Raw genomic sequence first — 24,380 nt, forward strand, 5'->3', positions numbered from 1 at the left:
TTTGCTTTCCCTCCTCATGGGAAAATTTGGGAAAATGTGCCAACATTCAATGCACAATTTTCATGACTATTTTGTCCCTATGAACAATTTATAATTACAACGTATCATTAAATGCATTCTTTTTTTATTTGATTTAATATGGGTATAATTGGAAAATTATACAAATTTTGTTTTCCATTCCTACTCAAAACAAACATGGGAAAGGAAACAAAGTGAAATCTCCCGATTACTTTCCCAACATTACCAAATGTGGGAAAGGAATCTTTCATTCCCATTCCTTGGGAAATGACATGGGAATTAATTTCCCCTCAAATCCATTCTGTGAACCAAACGGGGCCTAGGGTTTATCGTAAAGTGCTCTATAATTTTGAAATTTTTAATTTTATTGTCAGACCATTTTCAATGTTTTTTTTAATCAAAGACCATTTTCAATATTTTTTTTAATCAAAGACCATTTTCAATGTTTATGGAGGCTAAGCCAAAAATTCTCTCTTTCAAAATACAAATATTACACAAACAGTCTCAAAATTTGAGTTCATAACTTTATTAATTATTTAAGAGTAGTTTTAACCTCAAATTTTTTGTGTGGTTAACTTTTTATGAGTAATTTTTGTTTATACCATTATAATTTATTTTTATGAACATTTTAACTCAAAAAATTTAAATTTCGAAAACATAATTTTATTTCACTTAATGAAAGGACAATAAAAAGGATTGAAGCACCTCTGTATGTGAGAGAGGAAGAAATTGATTTTATGTGGAATTTTAAACAAATATATGGCTATTTATAGAGTTTGGGATAAGTTTTGATTTTGGATCCGATTTAGATTAATTTTAATATTATTATTTTGATGCCAACACGGTCTAGCTCGTCTGAGGTTCAAACCCCCATAACATCATAGTAGTGTCTGTCAGTGAGAAACCCCCTCTCCCCTATAGTTTAGATTATGAATCGTACGTCTCCATGTAAGTTGTAGCAAGCTTTAAGTCCAACCGAAACCAAACTGCAATTTACGCATGACCCTATAATATTTCCTAAATCATGGCCTGCCCATATACAATCGTTTTTTCAACCTAAAAACTAAAAGTTTGGGTTTCAGTCCAACATGTTGAACCAAAGAAGATGGGCATTGAACCATAAAAGATGTGGGTATATGACTCATTTCTCCGTCCTAGGGGTGCAAGTTGGATAAGAAATTCAAATTTCAGTTTATTCTGATATGAAATTTTCCAGCTTAGGCATTCCCAAATTAAATATGACAATCAACAATTCCACAGTTGGAAAATTTGAAAAAGAAAAAAAAACATTAGAATTGGACTATATCTCAAAATTCTGAATTTTGAAATACCCACAATGACTAACTTCATGTTGAGATAAATATGATTCAATCGACGAAGAGACATCCTACGAGTTTGATTTCATGCACATATTTCTAACATCTAAACCTACCATTTTGTATCAACACCCGCCCAAAACCTTGGAAGGAAAGAAAAACAAGCAACAACTGCTTTGACAGTACCAATCGCAACTATAAAGATAAGCCCCAAACTCACTTTGAAAGCTTCCTTGTTCCATGAGGCATCATCATTCAATTTCAAAAAAGAGTGGCAAGGAGGCTCATATATTTCTCATAACTTTCACGCAAAAGCCGGGCATATAGGGGATTTTCCAAGTTTTTTTTAAGGGATTCACTCGACTTGGAAGGTATGTGTTTTTGGAAAATTATTCCCCCTCTTCATAACAAAACAGATGGAAAGAAAAAAAAAGTACCAAGATGATAATGAGTGAAACAAGAGAGCAAACCAAGAATTTAACGGGATTCGGCAAAAAAACGAGCTTACGTCTATGAAGTGTTACCCCCTTCACTATATGGGAGAAATACAAGTACAAGAAAATAAACCGCTCAAGAGTTTTGTACCTTCATCTATAGAGTTGTTGATAAAGTTATTTGCAATGTAGAGTTGGACCATACTAACATACCTTGACTCTTAAGTCTTCTCACTTATAACCACCATCCTCTCCTGCTTTGCATCCTTACCCTTCATTCTTCTTCACCAAATAGTAAAGCTCATATTTCCATCAAATTTTTCCACCTTGAATTGTGAGGGAATACTCCTTGCCATAACGAATCTAGGATTACAAGCATCGTGATCATTGAGCCAAAGCTCTGATACCACTTGTTGGGAAAATTAGTCTTCCTCGTCACAACAAAATAAAAAAAGAATGCGCCAAGATGACAAGGAGTGAATCAAAAAACAACACCAAGAATTTCACATGGTTCGGGAAAAACTAGTGGTCCACAAAGTGTTACCAACCTCACTTTATGAGAGAAATACAAGTAAAATAAAATAAACTGCACAATAGTTTTGTACCCAAACTGAAGCCCATATCCCATAGGATACACCCCTTGTACATCCTTTCTCTCAAAAACATGTGAAGATCACTCTCACCCAAGAGAAGTTCTCTCTCTTGAATTCTCCAAGAATTATACACTCTTGATGCACACCCAACTCCTTAGTAAATGAACACTCACACTCACTTTTTTTTTTTTTTTTTTGTCATCACTCTCACTCACACTCACACTTGACTTGATGCTTTGATGCCTCATTTGATTCCCAAATGAGAATAGACCTCCATTTATGTAGTCATAGAAGAAGGCTAATGAACCAAGCACATTCAATTGATGCACATACAATGGATGCATGTGGAAAAACACCACATGCATTAAAAACTTATGGAAAAGCTCAAAGGCCCTCCACTAAGGAGGGACACTGCTCTGAATTCTCATGCAAAAAGTGAGTGATAGCCTAATTTCACAGTAAAAGGAAGCAACTAGAGCGGTCTCTTGGCCAAATTAATCTATCTTCATCAGTTTGATTGCCCACATTGGTAGCTTCAGTTACCTTAGTTGCTATGGTGATATTTGATGACAAATGCTTTCTAAGTTCCATTTGTTGGTACTTGGTAAGAGAGAGAGAGAGAGGAGGGTAGTGCGAGGGTGAGGTAGAGAGTATTTTTCTTCCATTTTTAATTAATTAATGTTATAAATTTTTATTATTTATTTTTTCATTCCACGTGGCAGAATACGAGCGAGTCCGATGAGTCCATTAATTGTTATGTCACCATTTGACAAAGAGATCAAAATAACAAAGGTATGAAGTGGTAGGAAAATGAAAAAGGTTATTTACTCAAATGGTCATCAAATTTATACTTGAGTTGCATTTTGGCTCCTCAACTAAATTATTCATTCAAATGGTCCACCAACTCTTTATTAATCAGTGCATTGGTCCTACCGTTACATTTTTTGTTAAATTTAGTCATGTGAGCAACACATGCTACATTTGTGGGGTAAATAAGACTTTTGACAACTAAAAAATAAAAATATATGACAAAAAGTAACCCTAAAAAAAAACCGGACCACTCAACCCCACCCCATTCTCATCCTCCCCCACTCCAATCCCAACCCCCTTCTCATCGTGGGTTTGCAATAGCCTCAGGGCACCCCACCCTCTCTCTCTCTCTCTCCAAACAAACCCTTGCAGACCAAATAAATGTTTGAAGAGAGAAATAGAGGGAGAGAGGAGGGACATGGAGAAGATAGGCTGAGCTGTGGGGAGAAGAAGATGGGGCGATGGTTATCAAGCTGGGGGCTGGGAGAGGGAGATAGGTTTTTATTTCTTTTGATTTTTAGTTTTTAATTTATTTACAATTTTATTTAATTGGACTGTTTTACCCTTATATTTCACGGTAATATTGACAGAATATAACGGTTAATAAAAAGTTGGTGGACCATTTAAACGAATTTAGTTAAAGGATCAAAATGCAACTCAAGTATAAGTTTGAGAACTATTTGAGTATATAACCCAAATCACAATGTAAGTTCTAAGTTGACATGAAAAATCCTTGAAATAGGAATGGCTGTTAAATTGTTTCTTTCTAAAATTTTAAAAGTAATAGTAATAACTGTTTAACATTTGGGGCCTCCGAATGACATTTTCTATGCCAAATATGTTATAAGTACCAAAAACTGATACTCTAGACTACGCACAATTATGAACACTCTATACCGGGTTTTGCAGAGTTTAATTTTCCATTACAAAACATGCGCGATAGACTTCATTCAATGATACAGAAGCCAAAGAAAGCAAACAGTATTCAGAGAAAAATATATCCACCTCACAACCCAATCCCCAAGTCAATTCATAACTAAAAAATTAGACACCGGGATAGTTCCAGCAACATACAGAACTCAGCAATGACATGAAACTGGCCAAACCAATCCTACACATCCAATCTCATATATGAAAAACAAAAGAAAAAAAAATATATATAGAAAGATGAAATCAGCAGGAAATTTGAAGCAGAATGTTTCAGGGACGCAGAAATTCCAACAGAAGGAAACTTCAAGGCTCCGGAGCTTGTGGTGGTGGCAGCTTCAGAAGTGGTTGAAGAGCCTTGACAACAATGCTCATGTTTGGCCGGAATTCAGCTTCATATTGCACACACAATGCTGCCACAGCTGCCAGCTGTATCAACAAAACGAAAATCACATTCTCAGTTGCTAAATCTATAATTGGAAACAAAAGACCGTAAGCACACCAATATTAAACAAAAAAATTCTGTGAATGGTGGACAGGTGGTTGTGGAGAGAGAGAGAGAGAGACCTTTGCGACTCCTTTAGCAGGATAATCTCCCTTTAGCTTTGGATCTACACATTGCTTAACTTTGTCTTCACTCAATCTTGGAGTAGCCTGAGAAAAAGCAGGGTATATGTCAGGTCAAACTAAATGAAGCAGAAGACTGGTAGTAGAACAGAAAAGAAAATGTTATTCTAAAAAAAGTAAGCATATAGACTCACCCAAGTAACAAGACTCTGCTGTCCACGTGGCATTGTATGATCGACAGGTTTCCTCCCAGTCAGAAGTTCTAGAAGAACCACACCAAAGCTGTACACATCACTCTTCTGTGTCAACTGACCAGTCATTGCATACCTGCAGAACATTTTTGCAAATTCAAATTAACTGTGATCCATATCCATTTACACTCCTCAATGACCAATGGAGGTGCATATACATTAAAGAAATGTTTTCAAACAATTCCACTCAGCGTTCAGTGATCAGACTAGTTGACATCATAAATGAAAAAAATGCAATTCCAGTGACTCCTGATGCAAATGACTACTTGAGTGATGCCTTTTGTAGGTCCACATAAATTCATACAATCCTTATCATCAAAGTTTAACTGAACTATATCTCAATAATAACATGATCCATTGAGAAGCAATTATCATCTAGACCCGCCACAATTCCAGTCCAATACCATCCTATTCTAAATAAAAACTACTTCATCTTATAAAAGACAAATTGAATTTGATGGTCAAAAGAAATGCAAATAGTGTTTCACAATGAATCCCAAGATAAATGCACTTTGCCACTTAATTCCTATCAACAAGTAAGCACCAAAGACGGTGAAGTAAATGATACAAAGACATTTCGAACTAAGAGATCTCATTCCAGCTGGATGCATCAAATAGCCTAGTAGACAGGTCATAGCAAACTTTTATTTACACGAGGAGGAGGAGGGGGAGGGAGGGAGTGAAACTTGAAAGCCAACAACCCAAAGTGTTTACAAAATACATGACAATAAGTTAATAAACACATATATGTAGTTTTAAGAGACATACTCTGGGGCATGATAGCCAAACGTTCCCAAAACTCGAGTGGAATGAAGACGAGCAGCCATATCAGGAGCCTGATTCGAGAGATTAAAATCTGCAATCTTGGCTTTAAAATCTTCAAAGAGAAGCACATTACTAGATCTTATATCTCTGTGTATAATAGCAGGTTGAACCTTCTCATGCAAGTATTCCAATCCCCTAGCCGCATCAACTGCAATTCTCACCCGCTGCAACCAGTCTAGTGTGGGACCTGGTTGAGCCCCTTGAACTCCCTTTCTACCTGTAATTGCACTCACATTCAACTTAATGGGTTCTAGTTTCTACAAGGAAATTTCAAATAAAGTGAATCTGAATTGTAATTAAAAAGACAAGATGTTTTACAAACCATGTAATATGTCGTGTAGAGATCCCATGGTCGCAAACTCATAAGCAAGCACGCGCAAACTTCCGTCCACACAGTAACCAAGCAACTCAACAAGATTTTCGTGCTTCAATCTCGAAACCATGGAAACCTTAAATGAAATATGTCAAGATGCAGTCAGATACAATAAGAAACCACTAGTCACATATCATATACCAAATTGTGATACAATTATATTTCAAGAAAGAGAGTTGCAGACAGACCTGGGTCAAAAACTCGCCATTTGACTCGGGCTCGGATGCAACGTCAAGCTTCTTCACGGCCACAGCTTTACCATCATTCAAGCTTGCATAATATACTCTTCCGTATGATCCTTCACCAATCAATGACTTAGATCCGAAATTGTCAGTCTTCTCTTTCAGCTCCTCCAAAGACAATGGAGGCACTTCAATAGGTGGTGGGGCCTTCTGTACATCAGATTTTACAGGAGCTGACACCTTATTGCCCTTTTGGTTCCCTAAACATACAAAAAATAGATGGCCAAAATAATCCTATGTTATAACCGGAAGACATTTCCATTAAATTGTTCCAGTACTTCGTTAGCAACCTCAAAAACCAATTAAACTATTGAATTTATTTCATATTTGTAATAACACTAAATTTTTTCATACAAATTGATTTTATAAAAAACCAACTTATAATGAAACATTAATAACTCCTGAAAATTTCGTTAACAAAATTAGTTAAATAAGCTTGTCAGATGAGCAAAAATCAACACATAAACACACATGAATGCTCACACATGCAGACACTTGTTCAATAGGTGATCTTTAACAGCATTAAATTTACAGGTTTCATTTGCCTGCATATGTTCAAAGCCGAAAACCATAGACCAAACTTTGCTATTTGGAGTCAAGAATTAAAACTTAATGTTCAGAAACTGCTGACAGAGATATGTATTGTGGTTGAAATCCATGATGTGGCAAAGGTCATGTAATAAACATGGCAATGGAATATTGAACACCGTTTTCATCAAATGGTGGTTGCCAGTTTGGCATAATGTTGGCACTTGTATTGTGGGGGCAGTAGTAAATTTTGAAAATGATAGCTCAAGGATTTAACTTGAACTCAAAATTTAGAAATGTAACCATGATTCTAGAATCACTAGAAACTTCAAGAACTAACACATTAGGCTACTAAAGTGATTTCTTTTTTTCAATTACAGGAAACTCTTCACAATTCTAAAGAAAAGTCAGAAAATTGTACCATCTGCATAATGCTTTGGGCTCTTCAGGCGTTCATTTTCGTTTGATGGATAAGACTCTTCGACGTGACAAGTACAACAGAGCCACTTGCGCATCCTGACTTTCTTCCTCAAATATAAATCGTCTTCGGTATTTGTATTCTCCAACCGTACAAAGTAACCAGGGGGAGGGGCATGTGCCTGCATTGTGCCATAATTTGATCGGATTCAACATCATCACATAATAAGTAATTTCTAAAACGAACAAAAGTCCTGATAATTAAAACATTTCTGTCTAGTGATGGCATCCTAGCAAAGCAAAAGAGGGGAGATCACATCCCCTGAAAAAAAGATTAAAAAGCAGTTTCAGCCATCTTAGGTTTTTCTTATGGCTTTCACTCGGGATCCTAAAACACAAGTCAATCCAACAGCCGTCACGGAAATATATTTGTGCTTATTTTTTTATAGGAGGCAATCATATAGTCTATGAAGGCACAATTAATGCTTTCAGAAAAATCCAAGACAAATTCAAGTCAACCCAACAGCCGTAATGGAAATATATATATTTTTTAATAGGATGCAATCATATAATCTATGAAGGCACAATTAATGCTTTCAAAAATATCCAAGAGAAATACAAGCAAATGAAACATTCAGTCAGCACTGTCTTTTTTGGTAATCCAGTCAGCACTGTCATAGATTTATATGATTGCCAAACAAAGCATTGCACATAAACTAAATTTATTCATATAATTTGTAATTCATAACATAATTTAGAATACTTTTTTCTATTTCTTCCAATTCAGTGAGCCTGGTCTCAACAATAAAAAAAGATGGAATCAGATTCATCTTAATTACATACTAACCAATATAATTTCGCATATATATACCTCTACTAAACATCATTAATAAAAGAGACATTATTCTTACCACTAAACCACGGCGACGGCAGTTAGCACCCTCCATTAAGATTAAACACAAATGCAAATTCACAATTATACCAAAACCAATCAATTGCAGGACAAAAGCAAGAAACCCAGAAACGAGTTGATCCCAATTCTTCAAGTTAACCAAACAATCTCAGAATTAACAAGCGAAGGAAACCCCCAATTCAATTTAAGAATAATTACAAAAAAGAATAAATCAGAGAAAGGGAAATGGGTTGAGTTCTGAGATTCGGGGAAACAAGAGAGAAATGGGAACAGGTCAAATAGGGGATGAGAATTGGGTCGTAAAAGCAAAGCCAGCCAGATCGAAAAACCGTATTTACAGGCTATGCAACACAACATAAACAGAAAATTAACAATATAAGGATGAAAACGACTACCTCTGTTTCTCTTTCTGTCTCTGTTTCTCTCTCTTCTTCTTCGCTTCTCTCTCTCTCTCTTTTAGGGTTTGTGAGGTGAAGGGACAGGTAGGATTTGAAAGGGCTTAGGCTGTTGCTTTTTGGGAGGTGAGAGAAAGCTGAGAGGTTGGGTTTGTTTGTTGTTTGGGAGAGATAAAAAAAAAAGCAGAGAAAGAAAGAAAGAAAGACAGAGAGGCAACGCGGAGTGGCCGACTGGTGAAGGCAAATCAACAAATGCCCAGATGGACAGATAGATATACCCCTCTAATTCCTTCCCATTTATTTATTTATGGAAAATGTCCACTTTCTCTCTCTACAAGTTTGTTTGTCTTGTTTTCTCTCTCTAAAACCATCAAATTTTTCTATTTATTATTTATTTTTATTTTTACCATTTTCGATACATACAATTTGCAAATGTCTCTCGTTTTTTTGGACGAATACAAAATGTCTCTCTTGTTCTTTCTTGCTTTTCACAACTCTAAACTATTTCCTTTATTGGAACTATAAGTTTGATCTTATTTTCTCCTTCTAAACAAACATATGTTATGTTATGTTTTTTTTAATCAGTATGTTATGTTATGTTATTATTCTATTTATTGTTTGGAGTATTTTCTTTCTAATAAAGGGAAAGGATTGGTGGTGGGAAGAAGGAGAAGGAAAGTGAGATAATTTGGTGACTTGGTATCAGTTTTTGGGTATTTTATACTTTTCTGAGTCTTGGTCTTATTTTATTTCATTATGTTTCTTTTTTTTATTTATCAAAGATAAACTTCAATATTATAATCAAAGACACCAACATGACATCAAAAGTACTAATCCTAAGAGGGCAACAAATTAAAACAAAATAAAACTAAAAGCTCATATCACCACAATTAACCATAAACTCAAACAAAGCCCACATATCCAACATAACCAAACCCTAAAGCAACCTATGAGCCTAAATGAACCCTAGCACCAACACATGAAGAAGCACCATTGTGGCCATACCCACCACTGCATTCGTAACAGATTTGGGGAAAATATAGTTTCCAGCGATCTATATGCGCATAAAAGCAAACAAATAAAAGAAAACAACTGCCTTGACAAATAACAATTGAGTGATTTGCAGTAACCTCCGTCGAAGACGATGTAGACCCAAATTTAGAGAACATAAGCAATGTTAAAGAGCGGTTTTTTCATTATGTTTCACATGTGTTGGTGTAAGAGAAAAACTTAACCAAAATGTATTGTGTGATATTACAAATGTCTCATTTTCTCTCTCTAAAAAATTTACCATTTTTTATACATACAATTTGTGTCTTTCTTGTATTCTTGCTTTTTCAAAACTACGTTTGGTCTTATTTTTTCCACTCCTTTCATGTACATTTTGTTGTTGTAATAAACGAAATAAAAACTGAAATAGAAAATAAAATATAAGTATCCTCCTAAACAAAGTTTCAAAGGGATGAGAGAGAAAAGCGTATAATGGACAATAAGTACCTTTTTTTTTTTTTTGGCTTTTCACTTTTTAACATTCTAAATAGATTTTTTTTTTTTGTTATGGGACCATGTTTTTAGGGTAGTCGCGAGTGATTGTTTTGACCCGTAAGTGATGAAATAGTAAGAGCATCTCCAACAACCTCTTTAACAACTTTGGAATGCTAAAATAAGTTAGCCACATCATCACAACTCTCTCCAACAGCCTTGGATTGCTAAAATAAGTGAACCACATCATCAAAACCTACCTTTAAAATGTAAAAAACATGCACTTTTTCTTTTCAGATAATAAACACATAGACATTCTTGACATGCTTTTATATTTTTCATTATTTTCCGTAATATTACATTAATTTAATTGAAGATTCTATTGGGGCATAAATTATTAAAGTAGCAAATACGCCTTTCAAATTACCACATAGATCAACAAAATTTAATTTAAAGAGCTTAATGTACTTGATTGCGACAAAAAGTTTATTGATAAAATTGAAATTACATAGAGCCAACCAAATATAGACAAAGTGTGTCATTTCACCAAAGAAAAGAAAAAGACTAAGGAAAAGAACGATTTCATTCTTTTCTCCCTCTCCTATTTCTTTGAAATTTGAAAATCAAAATAATAGTTGTTGATTAATCAAAATAATAGTTCATTTCTTTTCTGGTCCCCTTCCCTTTTACGATCACGAAAAGGTATCATTGGACTTCTTCTTTATTTTTTGTGTGACAAAAGATATATGATCATACATTTAGAACTATAAATTCTTTAAAATTTGAAAATCAAGTGTATAACAAGCACCCAAATTTCTTAGAGAAAAAGAAAGAATCAAAACATTAAGGGCACTTACAATCCTTTAAAACAATGACATTTTGATTCATAGCCACTATGGTGCACTTCATCTGTTGTATTCCTCTGATGAGATATACAGACCTGGCCAAAGGGGATCTGAAATGCATTAGTCTGAATAGGTTATTGCAGTAGATTTGGATGAAAGAAATTGGCTGCATCATCCTCTCGGGACGATCAAACCAAATTTTGCAGTCCACAATCCCCCCAGTAAAACAGCCTGCAAACTGAAAAGAAATATAAAAAAATTTGCTTCAAAAGAAAAATGCAATTGTATGGTTGAGACTAATCGGAAGAACTAACCTTCTCATAGAGAAGTAATTAAGAAGCACACATATTACTTCTCCAGAGCTTGTTTTCTCATTGTGGTAAACCAATGCTGCTCCCTTTAGAGTTTAGACATGCTGCATGAACTACGCGCGGCGGTTGATTGTAGAGACTAGAGAAGAGAAAGAATGGTTTTTGAAGGCACTATGAGCACTTCATTGGATGACTGGTGCAAATGCCAATTACTAAGAGACATTCAGGATTCCACATGCCTGCAGCTGTACTGGTGATAATAGTACGGTACCCATGAGCATAAGTCCATTTCAGCACTCTCCTACACATTTGTCAACATTTCATGGCAAATCAAATCCAATTTGATGTTTGAAAATAAATGAATAAACAAAAGAAACCCACGAGGGTTTGGGGATTAGCATAGAGATTTCAAAAATGATGCCTTGCTAACTTCTTATAAATACCAGTAACGCTATACTTGTTACTAAACAAGATTTTTCGTGAGGGCACTTTTTTAATTAACTCCGTCAAGGCTATCAGTTCACATGAAGGGGTTCCCGTACAACCACAACTACACCTCTAAATTCTGAAATCTGAAGGTGTAAAGTTAAAACACATAAAACCTCATCTTTGTGTTGTTAACACTAAACTTTATTTGTAGCATTGCATCTATGAATAAAATAAGTAGAACCTTCCATAAACTATAATTTTCCAAATCTGCAAAAGTTTTAAATATGGTTCTTGTTCTGCAATATGGTAGAAAGATAAGTACTAAGATCATTTATGTTTTGAACACATTTGTTACCAGCTACTCCATTGAAGAATGAAGATAGCAAACACATGAACCCATGTCTGTATGTATCAATAATATATATGTATGTGCGCATGTAGGAATTTTACAGATACTTACATTCACAGTTCGCATTTGATGCAAATCCGCAAGAGCTTTTTGCCTCAACTCCCAAGGAAGAACAAAAAGATTTTAGTGAATAATTAAAGGAGCATAGGACCTTTATATCGCTCCATGAAAAACAACATTAAGGCTTAGACAATTAAATTCATAAAACAGAAGACCAATGCATAGACAAATCTTGATTACAAATTCAAGAGGCTTCCAGATGTAAAACTGAAATCACGCACAGATGTATACCTGCCTACTACTGTTTGCACAACATATTCTAGAAAAATTGTAATAAAACTCCAGCCAGTATTGAAATCAATTGTCAAGAATTATGCTTTCAGAAAACTAGGATCTTCATTGATCATTGCCCAGATATAAAGACATGATTGAAAAAGAGTTCACTGAAATAAATAAAAAAAAACATAGCCAGGGTGTACTATAACAATATGAAAGAAATGCATGAATTCGAAGCATAGCAGAACAAACAGAGAGGAAAATTTGAAAAGAGAAATGTGAATACCAGCTGATTGCTTGCCCAACATTCAAATCAGTAGAACAAGAAGAAAAGGAAAGAAAGCTCTTTTTAATTACACATTTTCTTGTTTTGAAACTCTCTCATTCTCTTTATTAAGTAATGAAAAAAAAGAAAGTTCATTTATTAGGTTACCTGGTGCATCGAGATGAAGACTAGAAATTCCTAAAACAAAGTTCATAGTCAATTTATGACCAAACAGCAAAGCAGATGCTATGCCTGTGAAGATAGTGGCCACTGTGGACGAGTACTTCTTTAGAATCGTATCTGAAAATATTGAATAACTTCTTCAATGAAGAGTGGCGAGAAAAATGAAATTTAACAAAAAAGTGATGGTTAATGAAAGCAGAAGCTGAATAAAAGAATCTCGCTCTCATTCCCAGTAGCAATCTCCATATTACAGCAACGTGTCCATACAAAAATTGGCATGACACCTACACCTGAAGTTGCAATTGTAGAAAACTAACAAGCATATTTGAAGAAAAAAGAGGTCAGAATTCCTTGTGCTGCATTGTTAGCTATCAGAAACATTGTAGCTCTTGAATGACCATGAAGGATATCAAAGCTACTTGGACCTGAAACATTCATACAACGTGAGGTTAGACTCGAAACACCCATTTATAATGATAAATTTCCCAAGTTTCCACCATAAAATACTACAGTGCAAAAGCGCAATGAAGAAGTTTATCTGTGAAATGGCCCTCTTATACCATTCAACTATATTAAACAATAATTGTATTCCAAAACTATATTGATCGGGAAAATACAACTAACAATATGACTTCGTTGAATGAGTACAAATGCTACTAGAGTCAATAAATTTGAATCTGACCATTGAATATTGCTTTCAGTTAGTTCTCAGTAGTTGGAGGTAACAGTGATAGCATTTTTTGTTCTTTGTGAGGAATGGAACGTATAGTGAACTGGAGTCTACAAATTATCTTAATGTTCTCTAATTAGGGTTTAAATGCATACTGTCCCCTTGGAAGGAAATTTGTCGAATAAAAACCCCCAAAGTGGTGGCGTTTGTTGAGAAGACTAAGTGGATAATTTTATTCAGAGATGTAAATAGATGATATACGTGTAAGGAAACATACAAAAGCGAAGTTCATTTTTATCTCAGAAAAGCCCTTTAGATTGGAAAAGGTGAGGAGTTGTCTTCTGTGTTTGGGGTTAATTGTTTCTTCCAGGTGCCAAGATCAGTTACTGCTTTGATCTCAGGATGACACAGCAGACTTTTGAAAGCATCTAATAAAGAGATTTCAGGAATAGATCCTTTAGTTTTTCCTTTAGAACTTGTGGTTAAATAGAAAATTAAAACAAACAGCTACCAAAGCCAGTGGACCATCTTAAATAGCTGAAGGATTATGTTTAAAGGTGGCATTCTGAGCTATGAAACTCCTTTTCATTGCTTTTCGATTTTATACTTGCTTTATGCTCTCAAATTGTTGCGTACTACTTCTGTACACGGGACTTTCTTTCATACCATTTTTATTCATCAAAATAAGTAAACAAACTGATTTCTCTGCAAGAACAATTAAACATAGTGTAGTTCATACCTTTGACAATGGCCATTACCAATATTCCTAGAAAGTTTAATATAGCACCATATCCATATAAAAATAAGTTCTGCACAGCCAAAAGAAGACATAAAATGAAGAAGATAAATTGATGACTTATATTTCTCAGTTTTCAATAGCTGTCCAAACATGAATTTAACAAAGTATAAGCAATGGGAAACTTGAGATAAAAGCTGCTAAGATATGTTTATGAAGCTCTAGGTTCACACTGAGGCATTTGATCTTAGATAAGGTCATGCATCCAAACCAAAACGAGTGGAAAAGGGTATGTCCTTCCACCTTATCGCCGACATCTCGGCGATAGTGTCCAGCTTGTCAAAAAGCTTCAACATCAGTGAAATGCCAGAACTTCGAGGCAAGAGACCTTATTTTCCTTATAGACTCCCAAAAACCCATAGAAATTTTGCCAATATTCCAACTTTCTTGGTATAACCTAAGCTTCCAAGAGATTATATGGCATACTCATCATTTGCAAATTCCAGCCCAAGCCCGACCATATGCATAAACCACCTATTAAATTTAGAGAAACAGTATAGATAGCTCCACCCAAAATAAAATCATAAAACAGTAACAAGATCCAAATTGGTACTAGATCACTGACTGCAAGAACAGAAGCAAATGGCCATTTCCTACCTTTAGAAAACCAATTCCTCAACATCCTTTAATAATAAAACCAGTTACTTTCATGAGCAAATTATAAAATCCTACATCTCTCCTGGAGGTATATGCTTGTGTCATCTTGGCTCTTCAGAGCATACTCATTGTAAACAGAGGCCAAGGATGGAACTGTTACCTGTAAAATGAATCTAAGATAAGTCAACATGATGATATAGTTATTAACCTAAAGGCGCGTGTTAAACAGGATGACATCATTAGTAAAAACAACAAAATATCATGAATCATTTACACAGATCAATGTGTATAAATATTGACTTAAAGCAGTGGAACCCTCCTGTAAAGATCGCAACTGATTTACGCTAATCCTGATGAGAAACAAAGCAAGGGCTTCCCACTGTATCAAAGTAATATCAGTTTGATACCATATAACAAAGCATAGCATCAAAAGGATTATGTTCAAATAAGTTCATCCAAAGTTCTACAATTGACTACTCCCCCGCCTAGCAGGAACCAGAAAAGAACATGTACAAGTAGTAAAAGTTCCTTCTTTTTCTGGCTCAATGCATAGACAAATCTTGATTACAAATTCAAGAGGCTTCCAAATGAAAAACTGAAATCACGCACAGATGTATACCTGCCTACTACTGTTTGCACAATATATTCTAGAAAAATTGTAATAAAACCCCAGCCTGTATTGAAATAAATTGTCAAGAACTACGCTTTCAGAAAATTAGCATCTTCATTGATCATTGCCCAGATATAAAGACATGATTGAAAAAGATTTCACTGAAAGAAAAAAAAATAAAAAGAGCCAGGGTGTACTATAGCAGTATGAAAAGAAATGCATGAACTCAAAGCATAGCAGAAAAAACAGAGAGGAAAATTTGAAAAGAGAATTGTGAATACCAGCCGATTGCTTGCCCAACGTTCATAATAATGAGTGTATCTTTCCCCCTTGCTTAGCTGCTTCATAGCGGTTACAAGCATAGAAACCACCTGTCATCTCACCATGATCTGACCATGCACCAAGGCATAGCCTGCATGATACATATAATTCATTTAGAACCAGATATACCGAAGTTAACTATATAACAGCATATGCAAAAGAAAAGTTCCCTCAAACAATATTTATATTCTCAATCTGAATGATACAATGCTATTCGTCATTAATCAGATATGTTTTCAAACAACTACCAATTTCCATGAAAGAAAAAAAAAATGCAAGCAAGAAGCATACCAGAAAAATTCAAATTTGCAAGGTGGTGTGCATGTCATGTGCATGCACCGTTGGTTTTTTTCAATAGGGCTTACACTTTGGACATGGCTTGGAATTGGCTACTATCCTAAGTGTCATAACAAAAGGTTAGGACAGAATAGCAGAAGACGATATATGAAGTACCATCACTAATAGATGCTCTAATGTAGCCTACCACAAGAACAAAATAATTATATCTGGAAAACCATAAAGCATGGCAATGGAAAGAAAGATAAAACACCTAGCAACAGATCATAGAAAGAAACAGATTAGCATGGGATTAAAATACTTTGGATGTTCAGAAAATGGTGGAAATAATGGAGAAAAAGTAGTTGTAAAAAATAGTTTGTTTATACAAAATTATTGGTGTTACATTTTGTGGAGGGGGAGGAGGGTCAAGGGAAATTTTTTACAACTAAACAACTAAAGACAGCTTTAAACGTTAAAGAGACTTGCAATTCCAAGCTCACATTCTTCATATTCAAAACAAGCTTAAGATGCAAGTTTCTTGTATTTGAGTCAGAAACTAGGTAAAATACAACCCATTTACTTTAGCAATAAAAAGAAACAAAGTAGGAAATTTTGGCAGAAATTAAAGAATTGTATTATAATCTTTTGGTGTAAAAAATGTTGTACATACAAAATGAATACTGATCAGCCAGTTAGTCACTTGACTGTTCACCAACTCCAAAAAATCAGAATTTACAAAACTAACTACATGTTTACATAAGTGGGAAGACTGGAGCACTCAGATAGTAAGAAATCATATAGGCATTCTCTGAAAAGAAGTGAGGTATTACGTTCTCCACAACATCAGAACAAGCAGAACTGTCTCGTAAAGACTGAACCATATCTGTGATGACTGCCAAACCAAGTCCCCAAATTTGCTGAGGCTTCTCAATTTTTTTCAGTTGAGTTGGGATTTCTCTTATTAATACAAACGTAAGAAGACCTACCGTCCCAGTAGCAAACAAGAGTCTCAGAGACGAGAGAAATCCATAATTAATAAGCATTTCCGCACCATGCCTCACACGGGCAACAGTAAAAAAGAACTTCATTATAATGGGCACAGATTCAAGAGAGTTCTTATCTTGAAGCTTCAGAATAACATGCCGAAGCTGGAGGTGATTTTGTATAATGAGGAACCAAGTGCTGGGACTTAAGAATTTCTCAGTATCAAGTCCATTGTATTTATGGAGAGGGTGCCATACTCAGCAGTAGCAATACAGTTACAGAGAATAGGTAGTAGACCAAGACTCACATTAGATATTTTAGCCAGGTCTCAACAGATATCATATCTCTTGCCCCAACCAAATGTGACTTATGACAACTAAACTCCACTGCCGAGAGAAGCAACATAAGCAAGAGCTGCCAGAACCTGATGTTTTTAGTACAAGAATGCAAACAGACAAAGACAGGCTTTTATGTGCATACATCATAAGATAGAGAAGCAACTCTGCTTAGATCATGTGATTTCTTCCAACACAATATTGGGGCCTTCACTATATGTTAAAACCTCAACAACTCAGTTTTTTGTATCATATTCTTGATTAAATGGAATGCAATGACTTCATCACACTCATTAGAAAATTATTACAGGAGTATTTCAAAATAAAATCAGTATTCTTCAGGTACAATTAAATGCTTATACCATTCATACCCCAGTTTTGACGACAGGAAACTTGATATATCATGAGAGTTGCACCTCTAGCTCTAGGTCCTAGTGTTTTTGCTTCATTCTTCAGCACCCCAATTCGACATGGCAAGGTGCCGCACAGTGTTCATCAACTGAGCTATCACTAATAGTGCTTAACTTTCAAAAACTTTGAAATGAGAAATCAGATATTCGAAATATTAAACATCAACAATTTTTTTAAACTAACATTAGCTTTAAAGTATTTTAAACCATAAAAAACAGCTATAGATATCAAATTTCTGACTCTGAGAGCGCAACTGAAAGCAATTACAAAGTCTAAGAGACAACTCACATCATCCGTGTATGCAATCAAGACATTTCTTAATGCTCTTAGTGCAGAAAGCTTCGAACTTGTGAGCAACACCATTGAGTTTGCAGCCTTCATGTTATTCAACACGTTTAAGATCAAACAAGTATGCATCTTTTCCGGTTATAAAAAGTTCAGCATCAACTTTATGTTGGTAAATCTGAAAAACATTTGATTCTATAAGGAGCTGAGAGAGTTCTTTGAATGGTCCAGCACTGACTTCACTGCCTTCAAGCTCCCCTTCTAGATGATAACAAAGATCACTGAGTATCAAATAGTTTGGCACCTTCCCTGCACTGGAAAAAGATAATATATTCTTCATATGCAGCCAAATGCATAATATGTGTCATTTATTGCTTCCATTTCAACATACTCTTATGAGAATAAAGATACACATGTTATTAAAAGAGTATTAAGTGAAACAGAACATACGACAGATCAGAACCCTATGCAAATTGAATCCACACAAACTTTGGCAACAAAAAGAAATAAAGTAGGAAATTTTGGCAGAAATTAAAGAATTGTATTATAATCTTTTGGTGTATAAAATGTTGTACATACAAAATGAATACGGATCAGCCAGCTAGTCACTTGACTGTTCACCAACTCCAAAAAATCAGAATTTACAAAACTAACTACATGTGTACATAAGTGGGAAGGATAGGACTATGAATGAGACGAGCACCATAGACATGAGGTGCTGCAACAGGAAAGCAAGGGCGACGGAGGATCACAGGAGCGGGCTGCCAATATCGCACGATTGTTGGGCTAATTCCATACAAGCAGCCTTGAGACATCCCTGCCACGGACCTAAATGTTGCGTTCATCTTGGAGAACACAGCAGCAGTCAACAAACTATCTGAACCAGCTTGATGAGCTTCACCAGAGCGCTCCACATCAAGAAGCTTGGCCACCCTTGCCAATCCAATTTCACCGCCAAAGAATCCTTTGCAATAGCGAGCCATAAACTTGATGTCATAAATGATGCCAAAAACTACACCAAGAGCCTTAGCAAACATCACCACTGAATTGGGCAGAGGCTTTTGGGTCAAGAGCTTGAGCAAATAGGCCAGGTCATAAAGACCATGAAAGCAGACCCATGTCAAATCATGCAACCCTCTGTGGATTCTAAGGACACGCAGAAACCCGAACACAAACTCCGCAACAGAAATCCCAAATTGCCCAAGTCTCGCAAAATCTAGACCATTCCTTTTGAGTAAAGAAATGGAAGCGACAACATGAGGGTCAGATTTCTCATTGAACCCAGACAAGTGGAATTCCCAAGTTCCCCCAATGTTGCCATGGGCGTCGGACAGAGTGAATCCCAACTGGAGCAATTTCAGGGATTCAACATTGAATTTTACATCTTCGTAACGTTGATCTTCTAGTGCGTCTCGGGGAGTGTCTCGTAGAAAGCCTGGAAATTCGGTATCAAAAGAGATGACGGGGAAGCGGTGCAGGCAGTGATCGAATTGAGACAATTCTTGATGGAAGTTGTGGGCCCAAACTCCTCTGATCTTCATGACTAGCAGTGTGAGAACAAAGAGCAGAGAGCATAGAGAGCAGAAAGCGAGCAGAGAGTTGAGAGCAGAAAGCGAGCACAGAGTAGAGAGCAGAAAGCAGAGATCAACAGAGAGAAAGAGCGAGTGAGAGAGAGAAATGGGTTTGAAATTGAAAATGAAACTGAAGGGAAGAGAAGGTATTTATAGGATTTCATTCCTAAAGCTATTAGGATTCATTCCTAAAGCAATTAGGAAACCCGACTCCGCTTTAACGCGGTTTAACTTACCGTTGCAAATGCTAACCCTAAGCTGGTTTCAAAAGAAGCATTAATTTACTAAAATACCCCTAATGTGAATTTTACCTAGAAAATAAAACTTAGAAAAAGAACAACCTGTAATTAATTTGGTTGTCGAACGAAGGCAGCCAGCGTGAGCTCGTCTCCTCCATCATCTTCTTCTTCTACTTCACCCTCCCACCATTTTTTTTTCTCTCTCTCTCTCTCTCTCTCTCTCTGTGTTTTCTTGGACAAAACGACCTCACTTTAACAAGCAAATGACTTTTCCTTTCCAATTCTATGTGCCTTCTTTATTGTTGGGGTCCAATTCTATCGGGAACAAATCTATCAGAGAATTTAATTTTATAGTACATTTCGTTAGTATTATTAGCTTTTTATAATCAAATTTTCAAAATTCTATAGTTTATTATTCTTTTGTTAACTTATTGTGACAAAATAGCCTAAATTTAACGTTTAATTGATTCATTATTTATTGGTTTATTATTTTCTTAAGTTTCACTGAATTTTTATTTATTTCTAGTGTGTTGTATCACAAATGGTAACTAAGCTTCTGTTAAATTTCTTAGGTAGCTTGCCACGTGGATTAAATATATATATATATATTTTAGAAGTTTTAAAATTTGAAAAAATCATCTCTAAAAACAGTATAAAATAAATAAATTAGTTGTGGAATTTGGGTGCATGGAAGTTCAACCTAAGAGCAAGCCCAAAAAGAGGGTAGAGCTCCATTTAAATCTCCAATTTATAAAAATAAAAAAAAAAGGGTATTCCGAGCTCTAAAATCAAAAGGACAAAAAAAAAACATTTAAATATTAAATGGCATTCAAATATGCAAGTGGGGACAATTTTTGCTGTATTAAAAAAAGGTAATACTAAATGTAAATTTTTATTTCATTTGGGACAAAGTTCGCTTTGCGTATTGCAGTCTAGATTGGCCCAAATATATATGTGATATGAAAAATAGTTTCACAGATGCAAAAATATTTTTATGATCTTCTGCAATGCTAACGTGAAACAGAAGTTGGAGCGTCTTGGAACTTCTTGGCATGAGTTTTATTTTTATTTTTAAGGTTTAGGGTATTTTGGAATTATGGTAAAGTAGTAAGAGTGTTTTTGGTTGTTAGGTCTTCTCAGGAGGAAATGGAAGGAAACTTGCAATTTTGAAGTCATTTGAGAAACCACAAGTGCCTCGCAAATTGCGCCACCTAATGTAATTGTGTTTCTGGATACTATTGAATTGGTATGAAGAATTGCATTGATTTTTGGGCTCCTGCTGGATCATATCAATTGATCGCATTTGAAGAACAAAACCTCATGACAAGAACATACATGAGGGTCGGTGACAAAACACCCAATCACTGACCCAACTTATGCTCAGTTTTAGCATGCCTGAGGAGTCTTCTGCCGAGGGCATTACAAGTGGTCGGTATGTACATGATCTGGTCTACTTAGACCACATGGTGATTGACAATAGGCTCGGCTCATAGTGATGGTACAGGCTATTAACAGTAGCCCCCCCAACTCTCAACTCAAAGAGCCGATCTTGGGTGGGGAGTTTGTTCAGACTTCGTATTTTGGGTGAGCTGAGCCTATTTCGAATGAGCAGGTCTTCTCGGGTTATGCAGCCCCAAAGTTCCCAGCTGAGGACGTCTCCTTTGAGCCTTTTGGCGCCAGGTTTTGAAATGGGTGTACTCGAGTAGGTGTGATGACGTGGCGACAGGCGATTGGTGGTCTGAAGCGGTGCATTTAATTTTTGCTGACGTCGGGGTCTGCGAGAGGTCTCGTCACTTCGTATCCTGTCGCTTCAGCTGACGGGCGTTGGTATGGGTCCACGTGTGAGCATTTGGAGGAGGTAGCTGAAGCGTCAACGATAAAGATGGCATGGTCGTCCGAGTATAAGAAGGGCAGGGCAAGCTTCCATTTATCACTTTCGCCATTACTTCCATTTGAGAGCTTTGGAGCAGAGTGTGTTGGGTGAGTTTCTTGGTGTGTCGAGGCTTTGCAGACAGTAGCATCAGAGTGTCGTGATTTCTGGTAAGCCCTTCTCCTCCTTTTCTCTCATTTCCTTCTTCATCCTTCCTTCGTTCCAAAATTTGTTTATGTTTTTGTCTAGCGTCATAAGTATGTGTGTTTGGTGTTTGCTGGGTTTGGGTTTTGTGTTTGTCAATTTATTCTTGTTTTGGCGTGATTTGATCCTTAGCCTCCATCCCTTCCCCCATTTGACTGTGTTTGAAGTGTTGGGAACGATAGGAAGATGTCGAGCCGATCAGATATGTCTGATTTGCAAGAAAAACCGAGCAGTGGGTCGGCATTTAGGGATGATAGGGATGAAGAGGATGTGGTAGATCAGATGTACGAGGCAACTGATCAAATGGGTGAGGACATGCCCATTGGTCTAGGCGGAACCTTTGAGTACCGAGGAGTTGAGAGAAGGGTGAGGGTGAGAGGAGTTGAAACTGAGCATGTAATTTCTTGATGAATTTTAAGCATTTGAATTTCTGTCTCTTTCTCTCTAGTTTGATTTAAGCATCCAAATCTTAAGATTCCAAAATCTGAAAATCTGTTTCTATGCATCTTGCCTAGTTAACAAATATGCGAGTAACAACAAATATTGCTCTTTTTTATAAAAGGGGAATTCTTTTGGGATCGGATACTCGAAGTGGAAGCGATTTGTCCTTTGTTCATAGTGACTACAACAAGAAAATTGTGCGTTTGAATGACTCTTTATTTGTGACAAAGTGTGGATATAGTGGGAAAGCTGTCAATGTATTTATCACTGAAATTTGTCGATGATAGCTAATATTCTACATACACCCGAATCGCTTGCCAATGAAGCATACAAGTTTCTAGAACTCAGACAAATTAGCAATGTTGCTACCCATGTTGTGGGATATAGTGAAAGAGTACCAGAAATTTATTAAGTTCGATGGGCACTAGAAATTGATAGAGTTGAATTTCCAAATCGTGATGGAGTTAAAAGAATTGATAAATTTGTGGCAATTGGTTCCGAACCTTATGCTTTTGCGGTTTTGGACCATACTCCATATGCACCTGACATGCCCCGTGAAAAAGTTAAGAGCTTAGTTCAAGATGCTCTGATGCATACTTCATTATGGGATCGTCTAACTGGGGGTGGGATTGATCTATGTTTTATTACTGAACATGGATATACTACAGAAGGTAGCAAGGTGTTGAATACCTACCTATAAAGACATAAATTCCATCAAGATGACAATAGCTCTGCACTATTGCTTGTTATTCCATCATCCACTTGTGTGCTTGCTGATTTTTTGATTAGTAAAATGTAGAAATCACTTGTTGGGTAAGTTGAATGATTAATTTGCTTACTTTATCCAAGTTTTTTGTTATATTAATTTTTATTTTGTTGCAGGGATTATGAATCGAAAACTAAACACTGTGTACTGTGTGGGCGAATTGAATTGGTTCAATGTCCAATATCATGTATATCGGATTACATTGGAAGGAATAGGTGGAGCAAATGAAAGATTTTTGGCGACACAAGAAGAATGGAAAGATATTGAAGGGCCATTCCCAATAAATGATAATGTTGCAGGCACGTGGATGAAAGTTAGGTGAGATAAAAATGAGGTTTTTGATTGCTTTTTATGTGAAGATACAAAGGGAATGCTAAATTATCTGTTGACGTATAATCCCAACAATCTTTATCAATACCAATACAATGATTGAAGACTCTGCCTCCTTCTCCAGTGTGCGCAGTGGTCAGGTCGGTGACAAAACACCCGATCACTGACCCAACTTATGCTCAGTTTTAGCATGCTTGAGGAGTCTTCGGCTGAGGGCATCACAAGTGGTTGGTATGTACATGATCTAGTCTACCTGGACCACGTGGTGATTGACAATAGGCTCGGCTCATAGTGATGGTACATGCTATCAACAGTAGCCCCCCTAACTCTCAACTCAAAGAGCTGATCTTGGGTGGGGAGTTTGTTCAAACTTCGTATTTTGGGTGAGCTGAGCCTATTTCGAATGAGTAGGTCTGCTCGGGTTATGCAGCACCCAAGTTCCCAGCCGAGAATGTCTCCTTTGAGCCTTTTGGCGCCAGGTTTTGAAATGGGTGTACTCGAGTAGGTGTGATGATGTGGCGATAGGCGACTGGTGGTCTGAAGCGGCGCATTTAATTTTTGCTGACGTTGGGGTCTGCGAGAGGTGTCATCACTTCGTATCCCGTCACTTCAGCTGACAGGCGTTGGTGTGACTCCACGTGTGAGCATTGTTAAGCTCATAATTTCATACATATACATGCCCAATTTACTTACTTCTTTTGCTTAGTTTCCTATAATTCTGAGTTATTTGCCTCTATTTGTGTGTTTTGTAGGCCAATAGAGCAAGAGAGCATAATTCATGCAATTCAAGCATGTTAAGGCCTAATTTGGATGAATGGAAGAAGAGCTTAAAGACAAACTCATTTTTCCTACAGTCCAGTTT

General features: G+C 36.3%; 2 protein-coding genes across 3 annotated transcripts; both read right to left on the bottom strand.

Moving 5' to 3' along the window:
* Positions 1 to 4,082: 4,082 nt before the first annotated feature.
* Positions 4,083 to 8,747, bottom strand: LOC110759992 (protein CYTOSOLIC ABA RECEPTOR KINASE 5). 2 transcript variants are annotated; one of them, XM_021962149.2, is made up of 8 exons: positions 8,610 to 8,747; positions 7,306 to 7,483; positions 6,303 to 6,556; positions 6,064 to 6,190; positions 5,685 to 5,958; positions 4,860 to 4,992; positions 4,666 to 4,752; positions 4,083 to 4,527 (listed from the first exon to the last, which is right to left on the bottom strand). In XM_021962149.2, the coding sequence occupies exons 2-8, from the start codon at positions 7,397 to 7,399 to the stop codon at positions 4,405 to 4,407; spliced, it is 1,092 nt and encodes a 363-aa protein (XP_021817841.1). In that variant the 5' UTR covers positions 7,400 to 7,483; positions 8,610 to 8,747; the 3' UTR covers positions 4,083 to 4,404. The 2 variants fall into 2 exon arrangements, with proteins under 2 accessions (XP_021817841.1, XP_021817840.2); XM_021962148.2 differs by lacking the exon at positions 8,610 to 8,747 and adding an exon at positions 8,213 to 8,543.
* A 9,871-nt stretch (positions 8,748 to 18,618) lies between these two features.
* Positions 18,619 to 20,099, bottom strand: LOC110759995 (putative CCR4-associated factor 1 homolog 8). Its single transcript, XM_021962151.2, has one exon. The coding sequence runs from the start codon at positions 19,636 to 19,638 to the stop codon at positions 18,751 to 18,753; it is 888 nt and encodes a 295-aa protein (XP_021817843.1). The 5' UTR covers positions 19,639 to 20,099; the 3' UTR covers positions 18,619 to 18,750.
* Between the last annotated feature and the right edge of the window lie 4,281 nt (positions 20,100 to 24,380).

This window comes from Prunus avium, chromosome 1, assembly GCF_965620075.1.
Source record: "Prunus avium chromosome 1, drPruAviu1.hap1.1, whole genome shotgun sequence".
Taxonomy (NCBI): domain Eukaryota; kingdom Viridiplantae; phylum Streptophyta; class Magnoliopsida; order Rosales; family Rosaceae; genus Prunus; species Prunus avium.